Source organism: Nycticebus coucang, chromosome 8, assembly GCF_027406575.1.
Source record: "Nycticebus coucang isolate mNycCou1 chromosome 8, mNycCou1.pri, whole genome shotgun sequence".
Classification (NCBI taxonomy): Eukaryota; Metazoa; Chordata; class Mammalia; order Primates; family Lorisidae; genus Nycticebus; species Nycticebus coucang.
Genome location: NC_069787.1, coordinates 435,067 through 453,153, shown reverse-complemented (window position 1 = coordinate 453,153; position 18,087 = coordinate 435,067). Strand labels below are relative to the sequence as shown.

The 18,087-nt window shown below is 46.9% G+C and overlaps 1 protein-coding gene across 7 annotated transcripts in view; it reads right to left on the bottom strand.

Moving 5' to 3' along the window:
* The window catches only part of CFAP100 (cilia and flagella associated protein 100), a 47,851-nt gene that overhangs the window by 21,353 nt on the left and 8,411 nt on the right, over positions 1 to 18,087 (bottom strand). For 4 of the 7 annotated variants that reach the window (XM_053598506.1, XM_053598508.1, XM_053598511.1 and 1 more), the window contains exons 3-5: positions 12,320 to 12,439; positions 1,967 to 2,067; positions 569 to 746 (exon numbers count right to left, since the gene is read on the bottom strand). In XM_053598506.1, coding sequence (XP_053454481.1) covers positions 569 to 746; positions 1,967 to 2,067; positions 12,320 to 12,439 — 399 coding nt within the window. The remainder of the gene's footprint in view (positions 1 to 568; positions 747 to 1,966; positions 2,068 to 12,319; positions 12,440 to 18,087) is intronic. The other 3 variants (XM_053598509.1, XM_053598510.1, XM_053598507.1) reach the window with 2 other exon arrangements.

Here is an 18,087-nt window from a genome sequence, read left to right as displayed (position 1 = left end):
GCAATGCAGGGTCCCCACCTCAGGGTCTCGCCTTCTCAGGGTACACAGCAAGGCCTCTGAGAGTGCCTGAAATCTCGGACAGCACTGTACCCTGTATATGCTGTTGTTTCCTGTACATACGAACAGGAAAACCGAACCTATGCTAGAGTTTAACTTATGAATAAGGCAGGCTAAATTAACAACACTGACAAAATAGAACGATTATAACAATATGCTGTAATAAAAGCTAGGTGAATGTGGTTTCTCTCCTTCTCTCCAGGTACCTCACTGAACTATACTCACTTTCAGCTTGGGTAAGTGAAACAAGGAAAGCAGAGCCACCAATAAGGGACACGAATGTACTGTGACTCGAAAGCTCTTAGATTTCCCTTGGTGACCATGGGAAGTTAAGGGTCACACAGAAAAGGCCACCCTTTCCCAAGCACTTGACAAGCACTTCCGATCTGTGCCAGGTGAATGGTATGGGGGTGGAAAGCACTGCAGAAAACAGGGAGCTTCCCACATCTGTGGGCTTGGGGTATGACCACCCAAGGCCCCACCCGTGTTGGCAGCCATGGCAGTGCGGCACCTCTGGTCCAGGTGAGCTTCCAGGTAGTGGCATCCTGCACGGCGCGCTGCTGCTGGGCCTGGTCCTCAGCCTCCTCCCCCTGCTGCAGCTCCTGATGCAGGCTGGTGTGCTTGGCCCACACCTTGGAGGAGTAGGTCATCTTCTCGTATGCATGCATCCTCTTCTTCTGCTCACGCTCCTGGGGGCATCAGGCCAGGTGGGTGCATGCTTCCGCTCCTGTCCAGCCCACCCACCAGTCCCCTGGAGATGCCTGTGCAGTGGGCTGCTCCTGGGGACAGCCCCTGAGCAAGGGAGCCTGGGCTGGGCTTGGGGCAGGACCCTCAGGGAAGCCATTGGCCTCCAGGAGCACAAGGCAGGCCCCAGGCCAAGTGCAGGATGCCCAGTCAGATGGGCTTCTGGACCCACACAGCATCGGACAGACCAAAAAGATGATTTATCATTTTATCTGAATTTTAAATTTAACTGAGTGCATGTATTTTGACAAACAAGTTCATTCTTGAAACCCAGAGTTGGATGGAGCTCTGCTGTCTGCGTAGGCTGGTCTGAAGGTCACTGCTGGCCTGCCAGCCATACCTTTCCTCCACCTCCTGTGCTGCCCTGCAAAGGCTTACATCAGGCCCCAGCCCTTCCTTGGGAGGATAGCCCAGGTTGGCACGAGGGAGGGGTGTAGCCTCCCCTGCTCTGGGGCAAAGGGGCCTATACTGCGCCCTACCCCCACCCCACTGCTATCCAGGATCTGAGGGCTCAGAGGCCCCTGCCAGCTCTGCACCCTCCCGCCCTTCTGTATGGGCCCTGAGTGGATATCTCTGTGTTTGAGCTGTCTGGGGTCACTTCTGGTTTCTCCTGGGACCTTCCAGGCATGATGTATACATCCCTGCCTAAGGCAGCAAACGCTGCTCAAGGCAGGTGTGTCCAGCCTGGAGCCACGAATGTGTACTTCCTATTGTAACAGGGGTAAGGAAATGTCACCTGCCAAATCTCACTGGCAGAAGGTCTGACTTTACAAGACACTAGGCAGCTGCTTGGGGTTGGGGAGGTGGGGGGCACTCTGCTGGGATGGGGGATGGCCTGAGGTTCAGGACAGAGTCTTAGAGGAGGGTAGAAGCAGCCAGGAGTTAGGGCCAGGTTTGGGGGGAGGAAAGACTCCAGTCCCTCATTGGAGAAGAAAGAGTAGGGTCTCCAAGGAGAGGGAGGCACAGTGGTGAGGGACTGGGTAGGATGGGAACGGTGTGGCATCTGAGAGCAAGGTGGGGTTTCCAGCTGATCTTTTAGGAAGGGGTGAGCCATTGACTATTCTGTAGTGAGTGAGCTGAGGATAGTGCCTCTTCTGTAAAGGGACATGTGACAGCTGAGATAGGGAGGCTGTGTGCAGGGCCAGGCTCTGTTCTGGGTACTCACTTGAAGAGCCCTGTTCCGCTCCTGGTCTCTGAGCACGAAGAAATCCACGTTCCCAGACAGGTGGAAAGGATTAGCTTCAGGGTTAGGAGTGATCCCAAGCTCTGGAAGGGAGATACCTCATTGGAGAGAGGGGCCAGCATTCCCAAGCAGTGGTCTGTGCCATGGCTCCCGGTGGACTCCCAGCCCAACATGTGACCCCATGAGCAAAATGGCAACACTCTCCTGGATCCAGCCATGCCTGAAGTCTAGCCTCAGACCTTCCAGTTCTTTTTTTGTTTGTTTTTGTTTTTTGAGACAGAGTCTCACTTTGTCTCCCTCAGTAGAGTGCTGTAGAATCATAGCTCACAGCAACTTCAAATTCTTGGGCTCAAGCAATTCTCTTATCTCAGCCTTCCAAGTAGCTGGGACTACAGGAGCCCTCTACAACACCCAGCTATTTTTAGAGACAAGGTCTTGCTCTGGCTCAGACTGGTCTCGAACTCGTGAGCTCAGGCAATCCACCAGCCTCAGCCTCCCAAGTACTGGGATTACAAGGGTAAGCCACCAAGCCTGGCAACCTTCCAGCTCTGTGGAGCTGTTTTATGGGATTTGAGTTGGGCTTCTGTTTCTGGCATCTGTAAGAGACCTCATGAACAAAGTCCTTCTTGTCCGCTTCATTTAATGTCTCAGGAAACCACACTCGTGATGAGGAGGCCAAAGCCTACTGTTTGTATGTGATGAACTGGTGGCCTGGGTCTGTGAGACTGAGCTCAGACATTTGCCATGCCTGTTGCTGTGAACAGTGGACAGACACTCTTGATGAACTTGCATTTGTTTTTTCAGGAGTCTCCAAGTCTCCTGGGGAGGGCTAAGGACAAAGTGCCTGAGGCCAGGGGGGCTGGCAGGAATCTGGGAGGGACCAGAGGCTGGGAGGAGCTTGTGCAGTTTTCTTTGCAGGGCAGACTCTTGTCCTGCTCCTTACCTACATAAAGGTCTTGTATGGGCTGACTTTGACATTGCAGAACTGGCCCAAGGGCCCCTCTGTGACCTCAGGAGGCCAGGAAGTCAGGTGGAGGGTGAACTGAGCATGCAGCTCGCCCCCCCACCACACCACCCCTACTCCCAGAAATGTCATAAGAAGAATTTAAAAATCTGGTACAGACCTGGAAGGCAAGAAGGGTGAATCTGGGGCAGCAGAGGTTGTTAGGGAGCTCAGGTGGGGGAAGGAAAGGGGCGTGTTACCTATCATAGAAGTTGGGAGGGGGCAACAGAGATGCAGAGGGACGTGAACAGAGCAGCAAGGCCCCCTCACTTCCTTGCTGGCACTAATTCGCTCTCCTTGCTTCCAGACAGCAGCCGAGGGAGGAGGCAGATGCCCTGATTTCAGAATCCTGAGAACTGATGCTTGGGCCAGGGGCCAGAGATGTAAGAGTCTTTATAACCCCAAACTGGCCTCGAGCACACATGGGCTGCCCTGCCCATGTCTCTGTCACAAAAGCAAGCTGGAACCCATTATGGGCCAGACCAGATACTTTTCATGATTTAATTTTCATAACCACCCTAGGAGGTGGGAATTACTGGAGCCCCCATTTTACCAGCAAGGAAATCAAGAAATAGAGCAGTAAGAAAAAAAAAAAAAACCATCATAATGGTTTAATAAAAAGTTCTAAGTTACAAAAAAAAAAAAAAAAAGAAAAGAAATTCTCCCATGGTCTGCTGACTATAAGCTGCTTAGGGGAGACAGCTTTCAGAAAACAGAAATTGGGCAGGGTATGGTGGCTCACATCAGCAATCCCAAAATGTTGGGAAGTTAAAGCAGAAGGATGACTTGAGCTGAGGACCTTGAAACCAGCCCAAGCAACACAGTGAGATCCCATCTTTCCAAAAAGAAAACAGAAGTTGCATTTGCAGTGAAGTGGCTAAGCAATGGTTAATATTCATGTGATGATTGTCAATGTGCTAAGGTAAAGTAGACGCCACAAGCAAGAATGGAGAAAATCATCCTCCAAATGCAAAGGTCGTCAAACATTTATAAGCAGTCAATGTAGTATGGCCACTAACAGAATGAGAGGGAAAAGTACGTGACCGTTTCAACAGATGAAGTACAAATATTGGGTAAAATTCAAAGTTTAAGCTTGGTGCTTGTAGCTCAGTGGCTAGGGCGCCTGCCACATACATGAGAGGTGGCAGGTTTGAATCTAACCCAGGCCTGCCAAACAACAATAACAACTATAACCAAAAAGTAGCCGGCCGTTGTGGCGGGTGCCTGTAGTCCCAGCTACTTGGTAGGCTGAGGCAAGAGAATCACTTAAGCCCAAGAATTTGAGGTCGCTGTGAACTGTGATGCCACGGCACTCTGCAGAGGGCAACATAGTGAGACTCTGTCTCCAAAAAAAAAAAAAAAAAATTTCAAAGTTTAATTTTGAATAAAACTCTTAGCAACCTAGGAATGCAAAGGAACCTTCCAATCCGATAAAAAATTATTGTGATTAGCTGAGCAATGGCCCCAAAGACACCAACACCCCCAAACTTGTGACTATGTCACTTTGTAAGGTGAAGAGACCTTTGCAGATTTGATAAGCTAAGGATCCTAAGATGGGGAGACTGTCGCTGGCAAATTCAGAAGGGTCCTTATAGGAGGGATGAGGGGGATCAGACGCCACAGGAGCTGTGAGGACAGAGCAGGGGCTGGGGTGATGTGATGGAACTGGGAGGATGCTGCACCTCTGGCTTTGAGGTGGAGGCTGGAGAGGCCCAGGAGACAGGTCCAGCGCTGACCACGCCTTGCCTGCAGTCAGACCTCTGACTCACAGAAGTGTACAATGACATATCTATGTGATTTTAAGCCATTGACTTTGTGGTATTTGACAATGTGTCAAATGTGGTATTTGACAAGTGTACAATGACATATCTATGTGATTTTAAGCCATTGACATGTGGTACCCCCCATGGCAGCAATAGGGAATGAATACAGGTGCCTACAAGAAACCCATAGGAGAGTGCTGGCCGTCCCCCCAGGAACAGGTAAGGAGCAAGGAAAGGTTTCCTGCTCTTAACAGGCAAAAAAAGGAATAAAAGATATGAGGATCACAAAAGAGGGGAGAAAAATGTCATTCACAGTAACATAATTGCATAGTAGAAATCCTCAAAGAATCTACAAATGACATGGTTACAATGGGGTAATTAGGGGTGGTCTGTAGATCTTCCTGTGAAATTAAAACAAAACTTGATGTGGTAAAAGGATATCTTCATGACCTCGGGGGTCAGCAAAGAGTTTTAAAACAAGACACAAAAAGCAATAACTATAAGGAAATGATTGAACTGCGTAGCACCGAACTACATTAAAATTAGGAACCTTTCACTAAAAGGCACCGCTCAGCAAGTGAAAGGCAGTCCAAGGAGTGGGAGAAGGTACTAGCCATGCTTAAAACTGGCAAGAAGAGTTTCCAGAAATCATTAAAATAAAAAGCCCAACAGAAAAGTGGGCAGAAGACAGCAGCAGGCACTTCCCCGCAGAGTCATCAGATGGTGACTTGGAAAGGTAGCCACCCTGCATGGTCACAGGGACTATTGGAAGCTGACATGAATCGGAAACTAAGCAATATTAAAGGTACTGTGTTGGAGAGGGGCAACTAGAACTCTCATACCTGTTGGCGGGACTGTGGATTGGTATAATCTCTCTGGAAAACTATTCATTCACTAAAGTTAAACACACAGCCTGCAATTCCACTCCTGTGTGTACAACCAGGAGAAGTGAGTGCTATGTCCCCAAAATGACATGTACAAGGCTGCTCACGGCAGTAATATTGGCAATAGCTAAAAACTGGAAACAATACGAATGTTCATCAACTATCGAAAGAATAAATAAATGGTCAGTACACCACACAATAGGACAGTAATGGAGGGTCACTGGCCAGGAGCAAAAAGGCAGAGGCATCTCAAGACAGAATGTTGAGGGAAAGCAGCCGGAACTAACAGCAGAGAGTGTGCAGCTCCATCTGTGGGAGGTTCCAGAAAACACCCAGGATTTCGGTGGCGACAACAGAGGAACAACTGTCTTCTGGGAGATGGAAATGGTCTAGACCAGAGGTGTCCAGCCTTTTGGTTTCTTTGGGCCACATTGGAAGAAGAGTTGTCTTGGGCCACACATGAAACATACAAACACTAACAAAAACTGGTAAGCAAAAAAAAAAAAAAACAACAAAAAACACAAAGTTTGTGCATAGTTTTTGTGATATCTGCCACTACAGATAAGCAAAACCGTCCTCACATAATAATCCTAATTAGGCAGCAGCTGGTTCAGAGAGTCTTTAACATTGTCAAGGAGGTCCCAAGTTTGTGATTACTAATACAGCAAATGTACCTATCTAAATAATAAAATGTCTTTTGTGATATTTTTTATTGTTAAAAGAAAAGTGGGCAACATAAAACTAGTGGGATATTTGACATTGTATTTGAGAAACTAATGCATCAATGTCTGGTTTTGATGGAAGTAGTTGGAGTTCTCAGTGAGTCTCAAGGTGCTCAGCAGGGTGTCGGTTCTAAGTTTCCTTTTAATGTGCTTCAGTCTTGCAAATAGTTACTTGCAAGTGTAGGTGCTATCAAAAAGCAATGACATGAATAAGGCGAGATGGTGAAGCAAGGGATATTTGTCTCTGGGAAGACAGCACCTGTAACAGTCTAGTAAAAAGACATGATCCAGTTTTTCTTTACATTGGCTATCAGATTGCAGCTTTGTGCATTCCATATGAAAATTAGCAGGTAACATACTTATGTCAACTGAAAATGGAGTTGCTAATGCAACAAAATATTGATTATTTTCCTGGAAATCTTGAAATCTATTTCCAAATACTTGTATCAAATTGAGAAGCCAGATTGCATATTTTTCACTATTTCCAAGACTATGTTTAGCTGATATGTTGAAAATGCTTAAAATTGTCTGCCTTAGGCTCAGCACCTATAGCACGGTTGTCATGGCACTGGACACATACACCGAGGCTGGCGGGTTCGAACCCAGCCCAGGTCAGCTAAACAACAATGATGACAACTACAACAAAAAAATAGCTGGACGTTGTGGTGGGAACCTGTAGTCCCAGCTACTTGGGAGGCTGAGGCAAGACAATTGCTTAAGCCCAAGAGCTTGACGTTGCTGTGAGCTGTGATACCACAGCACTCTAAAGAGGGCGACCCAATGAGACTCTGTCTCAAAAAAAAAAAAAAAATTGTCTGCCTTAATTTGACCTTGCTATAATTTCAGTTTCATTTGGAATGCTATTATGGTTTGAAACATTGTATTGATAAATTGGTTCTCACCTTGAAGATGCATGTTTAACTCATTTAAATGAGTGGTTAAATCCACTAAACATGCTAAATCTGTAAACCAGTTTTCATAATCAAGTTCAGGCACAAATTTGATTTTTGATATCATAAACAACTTTAATAACATGTTGCAATCATAAAATCTTTTCAACATTTGGGCCTCGACTTAGCCATCTTACTTCTGAAGAGAAAAAGATGTCACCATAGTCAGTATCAACACCCTTAAGGAATTCCTGGAATTGGCAATGATTTGATCCTTTGGCCTTTATGAAATTCACAGTCTTGATGACAATTTGCGCAATGTTATCCATTTTTAAAATACTTTTCTGCATTAATTTTCTTGGTGTACTATGCCATGATACTTCATGAAATGTGAGTTTGGGGTGACAACTGCATCATCATCTATTAATTTTATAGGTCCCTCTCTTTTACCTACCATCGCCAGGGCGCCATCAGTAATTATACCAGATACATTGACAGTGGACAAAGAAAATAGCTTTAACATATTTTTTACTTTATCTTATAAATGTCTTTAGTTATGTCTTTTAATGGCACTAAAGAAGCCATTTCTTTAGTGACATTGTTATTTGTCGTCAATACTGCTAATAAAAATGGCAAGCTGAGCTGTATTCTGTCATCTATCACCAGAGTGTAACATTGAAAATTAGCAGCTTTACTCTCCAAACTTCTTTTGATGGATTTTCCAGTTTCCTCATTTTGCCTGTCTATAGGCAAGTGTGACAAACTGATTTTAGAAATATCTCCCCCTTTTCGGAGCAAATTATCTGTGCCATGGTTTCTGTACATTGCTTAATAAACTCACCAACAGTAAATGATTTAGATTTTTTTCTATTAAATATGCAACCACATTACTAGCCTTTACAATAAAGTCTATCTGAGTTTTAACTTTTAAAATAAATTTTGTTGAGAAGACAAACTTTTTTCCAGTTCTGCTCTTTTGTCCTTATGATACAATCCTTCGTGTCCATCAAATTTGGCAGCAAGGTTTTTGCACAAATTCCTTACAAAGTAAGCAGAGTGCCTTACTATTTGCCTAGACAAAAAAGTTGTCATTTGTCCACTTTTCATTGAACAACGTTCTTTCATCCATAATTGGTCTTTTGCGGGGGCTGGGTTTTGTTGAGACATTGTAGAAGTCATGCTGGGATTTAAAAGATAGTAATGGATAGGGATTATGTTTACTTTGATTATCAAAATTAATCAACAGGAAAGTAGCAAGGTTTGGGCCCTTCCACACCTTGGCTGCTGATGCAGGGTGAGGTGGAGACAACTGCAAAGTATGGCAGGTAATGTGTGCGGTGCTGCCGAGGTGCGGAAGGACCTCTAAATAACATCAAATGCCTAACAATACAAAGATAGGTTGAAATATTATTGATAATCACGGCCTTGCCAAGTTGCCATGACACATGTAATGTTTGGGTGGTGTCAATTTGACTACCCACACTTGGGAGATAACACTGTAAGCTGCACATTGGGTAAAACGGAAACCACTAGGGTGTACAAATAGTGAGACCACCCATATATTTATTTTATGTGACATTGTGACAGAGAGACTTTGAGTGACTACAAAGTTCACACTCAAGAACTGCGCAATTGGCTCGGTGCCCGTAGCTCAGCAGCTAGGGTGCCAGCCACATACACTGGAGCTGGCAGGTTCGAATCCAGCCCGGGCCTGCCCAACAATGACAACTACAACCAAAAAATAGCTGGGCGTTGTGGCAGGTGCCTGTAGTCCCAGCTACTTGAGAGACCGAGGCAAGAGAATCGCTTAAGCCCAAGAGTTTGAGGTTACCATGAGCTGTGATGCCACTCTACCCAGGGCGACAGCTTTAGACTCTGTCTTAAAAAAAAAAAAAAAAAAAGGACTGCGCAATTGAGTTCCATCAAAATAATCAGAAAAAACCTCATAGTTAAGTTTATCATTTTGTGTTGGGCCGGGTTCATGGCCATTCGGGGCTGCGTGCAACCCCTGGGCCCTGGAGCTGGACACTCCTGGTCTAGACCTTCCTGGGGTAGAGCTCACACGATTGTGTACCTTTATCAGAAATTAAACTGGGTACTGAAAACTTGGGCACTTCACTGCACATAAAGTATGACTTAGTGAAGAAAGAAAACAAAACCACAACTTGAATCCCCCACTGTGACAGTCACTTCAGGCAGCAATCGATGGGTAGATGTGACAATTGGGTGACTGGAACCACTTGGGCTCACCAATCCAGAGTGGCAGAGCCAACGGCCAGATGTGCCTCCGCCCCCTGGGAAGGGTCCAGGTGACCAAGAGGAACATGGATTCAATTAAGCACTAGGGCCGAAATCCAAGAAGGAAAGACAGGGCACAGATCAGCACTTTAATGTCAGCACTACGAAGCAGACAGGCAGTAGAGGATAGGGGACATTCTGTTGGAGAAATGACACCACAAAGGCACAGAGAATAAGGGATGGGGGAGGGACACTGCCACCCTAAAAGAGACTGAAATGGGGCGGTGCCTGTGGCTTAGTGGGTAGGGTGCCGGCCCCACATATGGAGGGTTCAAACCCAGCCCCAGCCAAACTGCAACAAAAAAATAGCTGGGTATTGCAGCGGGCGTCTGTAGTCCCAGCTACTCAGGAGGCTGAGGCAGGAGAATCGCCTAAGCCCAGGAGCTGGAGGTTGCTGTGAGCTGTGACACCATGGCACTCTACCAAGAGCGATAGAGTGAGACTCTGTCTCTCTTAAAAAAAAAAAATAAGAGAGAGAGAGACTGAAATGACTGAAGATGTTCAGTTCTCATCTGAAACAAATCTATTGGAAGACATTGCTGAGATTATTGGGCAGATCTGACAATGGACTTCACTCGCTTTGTCAGCAGTGGCACCATGGGCTTATAAAAAAACATCCTGGCTGCTGAGAAGTATAGGGATGAAATGATATGTGTCAGTTTTACTTTCAAATAAAAGACAAAAAAGATAAAAAGATAGATGAAGCAAATGTGACAAAATCTTGTTGAAGGGTGAACCTGGTGACGGCCTATGAGGTCCACTGGCTCCAGTCTCTACTTCTGGGAATGTTTTAATTTTCATAATCATACAACAGAGGTAATGAGGGGAAGAGGGTGAGGGGTAGAAGCCTGGCCTGTGAGGAACAGACTGAGGGAACACGCTCACATCTGCACACCTCGGCAGAGGGTCTGACTCAGGGATCACACTCACATCTGCACACCTTGGCAGAAGGTCAGACTCAGGGATCATGCTCACATCTGCACACCTCAGCAGAGGGTCAGACTCAGGGATCATGCTCACATCTGCACACTCTGCAGAGGGTCAGACTCAGGGATCATGCTCACATCCGCACACCTCGGCAGAGGGTCAGACTCACGGATCACACTCACATCTGCACACTCTGCAGAGGGTCAGACTCAGGGATCACACTCACATCCGGACACCTCAGCAGAGGGTCTGACTCAGGGATCACGCTCACATCTGCACACTCTGCAGAGGGTCAGACTCAGGGATCACACTCACATCCGGACACCTCGGCAGAGGGTCTGACTCAGGGATCACGCTCACATCTGCACACTCTGCAGAGGGTCAGACTCAGGGATCACACTCACATCCGGACACCTCGGCAGAGGGTCTGACTCAGGGATCACGCTCACATCTGCACACTCTGCAGAGGGTCAGACTCAGGGATCACGCTCACATCTGCACACTCTGCAGAGTGTCAGACTAGAGAGCACGCTCACATCCGGACACCTCTGCAGAGGGTCTGACTCAGGGATCACGCTCACATCTGCACACCTCGGCAGAGGGTCAGACTCAGAAGCACGCTCACATCTGCACACCTCGGCAGAGGGTCAGACTCAGGGAGCACACTCACATCTGCACACCTCGACAGAGGGTCAGACTCAGAGAGCACGCTCACATCTGCACACCTCAGCAGAGGGTCAGACTCAGGGAGCACGCTCACATCTGCACACCTCGGCAGAGGGTCAGACTCAGGGAGCACGCTCACATCTGCACACCTCTGCAGAGGGTCAGACTCAGGGATCACGCTCACATCCGGACACCTCTGCAGAGGGTCAGACTCAGGGAACACGCTCACATCCGGACACCTCGGCAGAGGGTCAGACTCAGAGAGCACGCTCACATCCGGACACCTCTACAGAGGGTCTGACTCAGGGATCACGCTCACATCTGGACACCTCTGCAGATGGTCAGACTCAGAGAGCATGCTCAGATCCAGACACCTCTGCAGAAGGTCAGACTCAGGGATCACGCTCACATCCGCACACCTCTGCAGAGGGTCAGACTCAGGGATCATGCTCACATCCGCACACTCAGCAGAGGGTCAGACTCAGGGAACACGCTCACATCCGCACACCTCTGCAGAGGGTCGGACTCAGAGATCACGTTCACATCCGCACACCTCTGCAGAGGGTCAGACTCAAGGAGCACGCTCACATCTGCACAACTGTGAAGAGACTCAGACTCAGGGAGCATGCTCACATCTACACAGCTCTGCAGAAGGTCAGACTCAGTGAACATGCTCACATCTGCACACTTCTGCAGAGAGTCAGATTGGCTTGTACTTTCACCAGCAGGAGGGAGTCCATGCACTCCGAGGTCCAGGAAGAATCCATTTCCCAGGAAGGCTGGGTTGGCTGATTGGTAGTTTTTCCCTTCCCTTGTTCCTTTTCCCTGCCTGGAATCAGATTCATATCTAATCAGGCTTGAGCTGCAGCAGTCATTTTGTGATCAAGAGACATCTTTGAGGTCCAAAGCCCCAAACCCCCAAACTCTTTCTGGTGGAACAGAAATATTTGGGTCCTGGTCACCTCAATGATTTCACTAAACTTCTGTTTGTGGAGGCTCAGGGAACCCTGCACTGCCTCCCACATTTCCCATTAATATAGGGAAAAATAAATCCTACTTTATGTTCCTGTTATTGCAAGTTTCTGTAACGCAATACCTAATAGAAATGAAAGAACTGCCTTCTGCCCTTAGTACTAGAGACTAGGTCTGAGATGTATCTAGGGGCAGAGGGACAATGTTTACCTCCTAATGACTTGGACTGCAGCCTCCCAGCTTGAAGTTTACCTCTGTCTTTTTTTGTCTGTTTCTCTGTTTTGTTTTCAGTGACTGAAGAACTGTTTTTCATGGATTCCGGGTTGTGTTCTGGAGAGACACAAAAGTGATTCATCTGGCTGTGAGAGCTGTGACACAGGGCAGGGTAGGGGGCACCTACAGACACAGGAGGGCTCTAGCCTCTGCGTCCTCACCCGCCTGCTGAGCAGGCTGGGCTGGTCATGTGCCTTCTCTGAGCCTCAGTCTCCATATCCAAGATGATCATAGGGATTGGCTGGCAAGTTGGGAGAACTGTGCAAGAAAATGGCCTTGAGAGTGGCGCCTGTGGCTCAGTGAGGAGGGGGCTGGCCCCATATACTGAGGGTGGAGGGTTTAAACCTGGCCCCAGCCAAACTGCAACAAAAAAATGGCCAGGCATTGTGGCGGGCACCTGTAGTCCCAGCTACTCAGGAGGCTGAGGCAAGAGAATCAGCTAAGCCCAAGAGCTGGAGGTTACTGTGAGCTGTGACACCACAGCACTTTGCCAAGGGTGACAAAGTGAGATTCTGTCTCTAAAAAACAAACAAACAAAAAAAGAAAATGGCCTTGAGCGTCATAGCCCTGGGGCAGAGCAGGTGCTTTGTGTCTTGTAATTCTGCCCTTCAGTTTGTTCCTCATGAGGAGTAGTGCAGGACCATTTCACAGGTAGACACATGGAACTCAGGGAGGTCAAGCCTTTGCCTTGTGGGCTGGCCAGTGCCTTGCTGCCCAGGGCTTCCCTTGGGGCTTGGATGGAGGACTCAGGGAGCTCCTATACCCACTCCATGGTGACAAATGGCCCTTCTGACCAACCTGGGACACCTGATGTGAGGGAGGCTGGCCTGGAATCCAGGGCTCCACTTGCTCCCCAGAGGCTGGCTTGTCTCCACCCTGGGGGGGTGGGGTCCTCTGCATTGAATAACTGTTTTCCATCTTCCATAGTGGGTACAGGCAGAACAACATAGGTTCTGTACATTTGTCCTTAGGTTGAATTGTATGTAAGTTGGAACAGGTACGACATTCATAAGTGTAAGTTGTACATCAGTCAGATGTTTGTAACTCAGGTACTCACTGTAATAACCCCCTGTTCATGGGAGTTGCATATAAGTTGGATGTTTGTAACTCGGGGATGGTCTATATATGGTTAAATATCCAGGTAGTAAAATTTAATTAACCATATTATAAAAATCAGAAGATAACACTGTTATTTAAATAGACTCAGACTGAGGCTGAGTACAGTGGCTCACATCTGTAATCCTAGCACTCCAGGAGGCTGAGGTGGGTGGATCGCCTGAGCTCAGGAGTTCAAGATCAACCTGAGCAAGAGTGAGACCCCATCTCTACTAAAAATAGAAAATTGAGCTTGGCATGGTGGCAGGTGCCTATAGTCCCAGCTACTCAGGAGGGTGAGGCAGGAGAATCACCTGAACCTATGGGTTTTGAGGTTCCTGCGAGCTACGATGCCAGAGTACTCAACCCAGGGTGATCGAGTGAGATTCTGTCTCAAAAAAGAAAATAAATAAATAGACCCAAACCAAAAACTATCCAAATCCTACTAGAAATCAATTTTCTTGCCAGTTGTGGTGGCTCATGCCTGTGATCCCAGCACTCTGAGAGGCTGAGGTAGGTGGATCACCTGAGCTCACGAGTTCGAGACCAGCCTGAGCTAGAGTGAGACCCTCGTCTCTAAAAGTAGCCGGGCGTTGTGGTGCGCACCTGTAGTCCCACTATTTGGGAGGCTGAGGCAAGAGAATCACTTAAGCCCGTGGTTCTCAACCTTTCTAATGGCGCGATTTTCATTGTTACAAAGGGGTCACGACCCACAGGGTGAGAACAGCTGACTTAAGCCCAAGAGTTTGAGGTTGCTGTGAGCTATGCTGCCACAGCACTCTACCAGGGGTGACAAAGTGAGACTCTGTCTCAAAAAAAAAAAAGAAAAAAAAGAAAAGAAATGAATTTTCTTAATTGAAAACAATGCACACACACAGCAAAACTTTCAAACAACACAGGTTTGATGTATTCATGATACGTGTTGATGTGTTGACAAGATGAAAAATCCTTACCTGAAATGAAACTCTCACTACCTAACAGGTTTTCATGTATCTGATTAGAGGTATTTCATGCATACATATACAGAGTGCCCTAAAAGTTACCCATGAAGGGCGGCGCCTGTGGCTCTTCATGGGTAACTTTTAGGACACTCTGTATAGGCGTTGTGGCGGGTGCCTGTAGTCCCAGCTACTCGGGAGGCTGAGGCAGGAGAATCCCTTAAGCCCAGGAGTTGGAGGTTGCTGTGAGCTGTGTGATGCCACAGCACTCTACCGAGGGCCATAAAGTGAGACTTTGTCTCTACAATAAAAAAAAAAGTTACCCATGAAGTTGCCATATGTAGGGGAAATGGGAAAGTGTAGCTAAATGTATCTTTATTTACATATATTCATTATGAAATTTTACAAAGAGGTGGCCAATGAGTATAGAGCATTTTGTAAATATAGCAGAAACTCTGTAACAAACTACAAGGGACGGTAACAAACTGCAAGGGACCGTAACAAACTGGTCAACATGCAGAGGTGAGGTGGTCAGCATAAGGAACTAGGACCACGGTACTGATACACACATGTGGTGCATATCTGGTCTATGAAAATTTGATCCACTGAAGGAGGTGGTCGGCTATGGAGGTTCTACTTACTATATTTTATATCGAATATTTCATAAATAAAGGTACATTTCATTGCAATTTCCCATTTCCCCAATATATGGAGACTTTAGGGGAGACTTTTGCAACATCCTGTACTTTTTCACTGAAAAACACAGCAGAGATGAACCTTGAGGACACTTGAGGACGTGGTTAAGTCAAAGGAGTCAGTCACTAAAGGACAAATGCTGTGTGGTTCCATTTGTATGTTTAAAGAGACAGAGAGAATAGCCAGGGCCAGGGGTGGAGGGGGTGGGGAGTCAGTGTTCAGTGGGGACAGAGCTTCAGTTTGGAAGATGAAGAGTTCTGTGGATGGAGGCTGGAGATGGTTACACAACAATGGGATTATACTTAATGCCACTGAACTGTGCTCTCACATATGTATGGTTAAGATGGCAAATTTTATGTGTATGTGTATTTCACCATAATTTTAAGAAATTAGACTAAAAGTATATCTGCTCGTGCACAAGTCTCATTGATACTTAGCTGAGTCCCTTGGACTCTGAAGCTTTTTTCAACCTTTTGCAATTGTCAAACTTTTGCAACAGTTACTCCTATAAAAGAAAACAAAATTGCAGGACACTCATAATTTGTTACGCCAAAAGAGAAATTAAAGCCTAGCCACTGAGTTGTGTAGTATGTTTGCAATTCTGCCTCTTAGCCCAGAGGAGCTCTCTTCCTCACCGTGCTCTATAAATGACTTAGGAACAAGACCAGATCTCCCCCTCCAATCACTGATCACTGATACAGATTAACTGTTTGTTTATTGTCCTGTACCTAACTCAGACCAGACAGTGACCAAGACCCTAAGACAATTACATCTTTAGTATGGAATGATAAATATATCTCTTCCAAAAGAAAAAGACCACTGCAACCAATCTGATTGTTTTAACTATGCCTTAAGCCTGATATAGAAAGACCCTGAAATTCTGTTAAACTTCACTTTGGTTCTGCACTTTCTAGGTGACCTGTCCTCACTTTGTGCTTGAATAAACTCTCTTTAAGCCAGATCCTGATCCTTTGGATTATTTTTTGTTGACCCCTCCACCACCAAGTTTAGCAGGACTATCTCCCTCATGCCTGAAACTTGGCTCCTCTAATAGGTGATAAAGGGCATCTGAGTTTTCATTTGCTTTTCTTAATTAGCAAGGAGATGATGTGTCTTTTCAGATGTTAATTATCCATCTGCTTGTCTCTCTCTGCCCATTTTTCTGCTGAGATATTTTAGTTTTTAGATGATTCTTGAAAACCGTTACCTATTTAAGAACACTTAATACACAAAGGTCATTTGTCAGAGCTGCTGAAAATTTCTTCCAGATCAATTACCTTTGACTTTATCACATATTTTCCTTACAGGAAATTGAACTTTTGCTTAGTAAAATGCTTTAGGGTTTTACATCTTGTTTAGAAAGGCATTCTGCTTCTGAAGGTTAAATACATTTTAAAAAAATCTTGTGTTGTCTTCTAATATTTTAACACAATTTAATTTTAAAAAGTTTTTAAAATGCTATTTTTGTTTTTTGGAGACAGAACCTTAAGCTGTTGCCCTGGGTAGAGTGCTGTAGCATCACAGCTCACAGCACTCTCGAACTCCTGGGCTCAAGCGATTCTCCTGCCTCTGCCTCTCAAGTAGCTGGGACTACAGGCACCCACCACAACGCCCAGCTGTTTTTTTTTTTTTTGGTTGCAGCCATCATTGTTGTTTGGCGGGCCTAGGCTGGATTCAAACCCTCCAGCTCAGGTGTATGTGGCTGGTGCCTTAGCCGCTTGAGCCACAGGTGCTGAGCCTAAAATGCTATTCGTATTTTAGAATCACTAGAGAGAAATAGGGAAAGGCTGAGATGGGTGTGAATCATCCTTACAGAAATGATAAAACACACACAACCTGCACAGAGGGAGACTTGGCTGGGTTCTGAGCATTGGAAGGTCCTTGTGCCTCTGGAATCGCCTGAGCAGTGTCACAGCTGCTTATGAGGACAGAAGGAGGGAGGCAGCAGCTGTCCCCCTCCCCCCAGGCCACCTTTGGGCCTCCCACTGACCCCAGCTCCATACCCTGCCACCTCTCCCAGAGCTGCCTTCTCCTTGCTCCTGGGGCTGCCAACCTGCAGGAGAGGCCTGGGTCCCAGGCATCTGTCTCTTCCCTCTGGGACTGAAGGCTCCATAGGAGTGCAGGTTCAGCCTTCCATTCTGCTCACTCCAGCTGCACCTGCCCTCCGTCAGCCTTTGTGGGCCTCCTCTGGCCTCCTGGACTCCCTGGCTTTCAAACCTTCTCTTCTCTGGCTTTGCTCCAGGTGCTCCAGAAAGCCCCTCCACGGTCTCTGCTCCCTCTCTCTTTTCCCTGCCCTGCAGTCTCCCCTTGGACATATAAGACCACCTGCTCCTTTCCCTTCTGCCCTTTGCCCCGGGGCTCATCTGTAGGGACGGAATTCATGGGCTCCTCATCCCCTCCCTGATCAATGGTGCTGGCCTGGACCTTTCTCAGAGTTAGGTATGGCTGAGGGTGGTGCCCTGGCCTCGTGGCTTAGACTAGGCTGCTGGCAAATCCAGAGCTTAAAGGAGGGGTAGACCTGGAGATCTGGATTTGGGGGTCACGGCGCATAATACAGCACACAGGGTGGACTGACAACCTCCCCCAGCTGAGGAGGTGTTGGGAGTCCCAAGGATCATCATTGCACAGGCACTGAATGCATGGGTTGGTGTCAGGGCTCTGGGGACAAACTTAGGGTGCTGATAGGGTGTCTTTGGAGGAAGGCCCCACCAACAGCTGGGGTGCAAAGAAGTGTTGTCTCATTCAAAGAAATGTTGTTTCATTCATATTTTTAAATGTATGCACACTTGTGACATATGCTAAAAACTTCAGTCCTGATAAGTCCAAAAGAGCTGTTCGAAAATAAATAACGCTAACGCAAATGCTGAGTCAGCATTGGGCAGCATCCTCTCAGTTCTGGGTCTGAAACCCAACGTGCAGAAGCTGTGGCAGGGGAGGTGGCTGGGGAGCTGTCTGGGGAGTGTGGAGCAGAGTGCA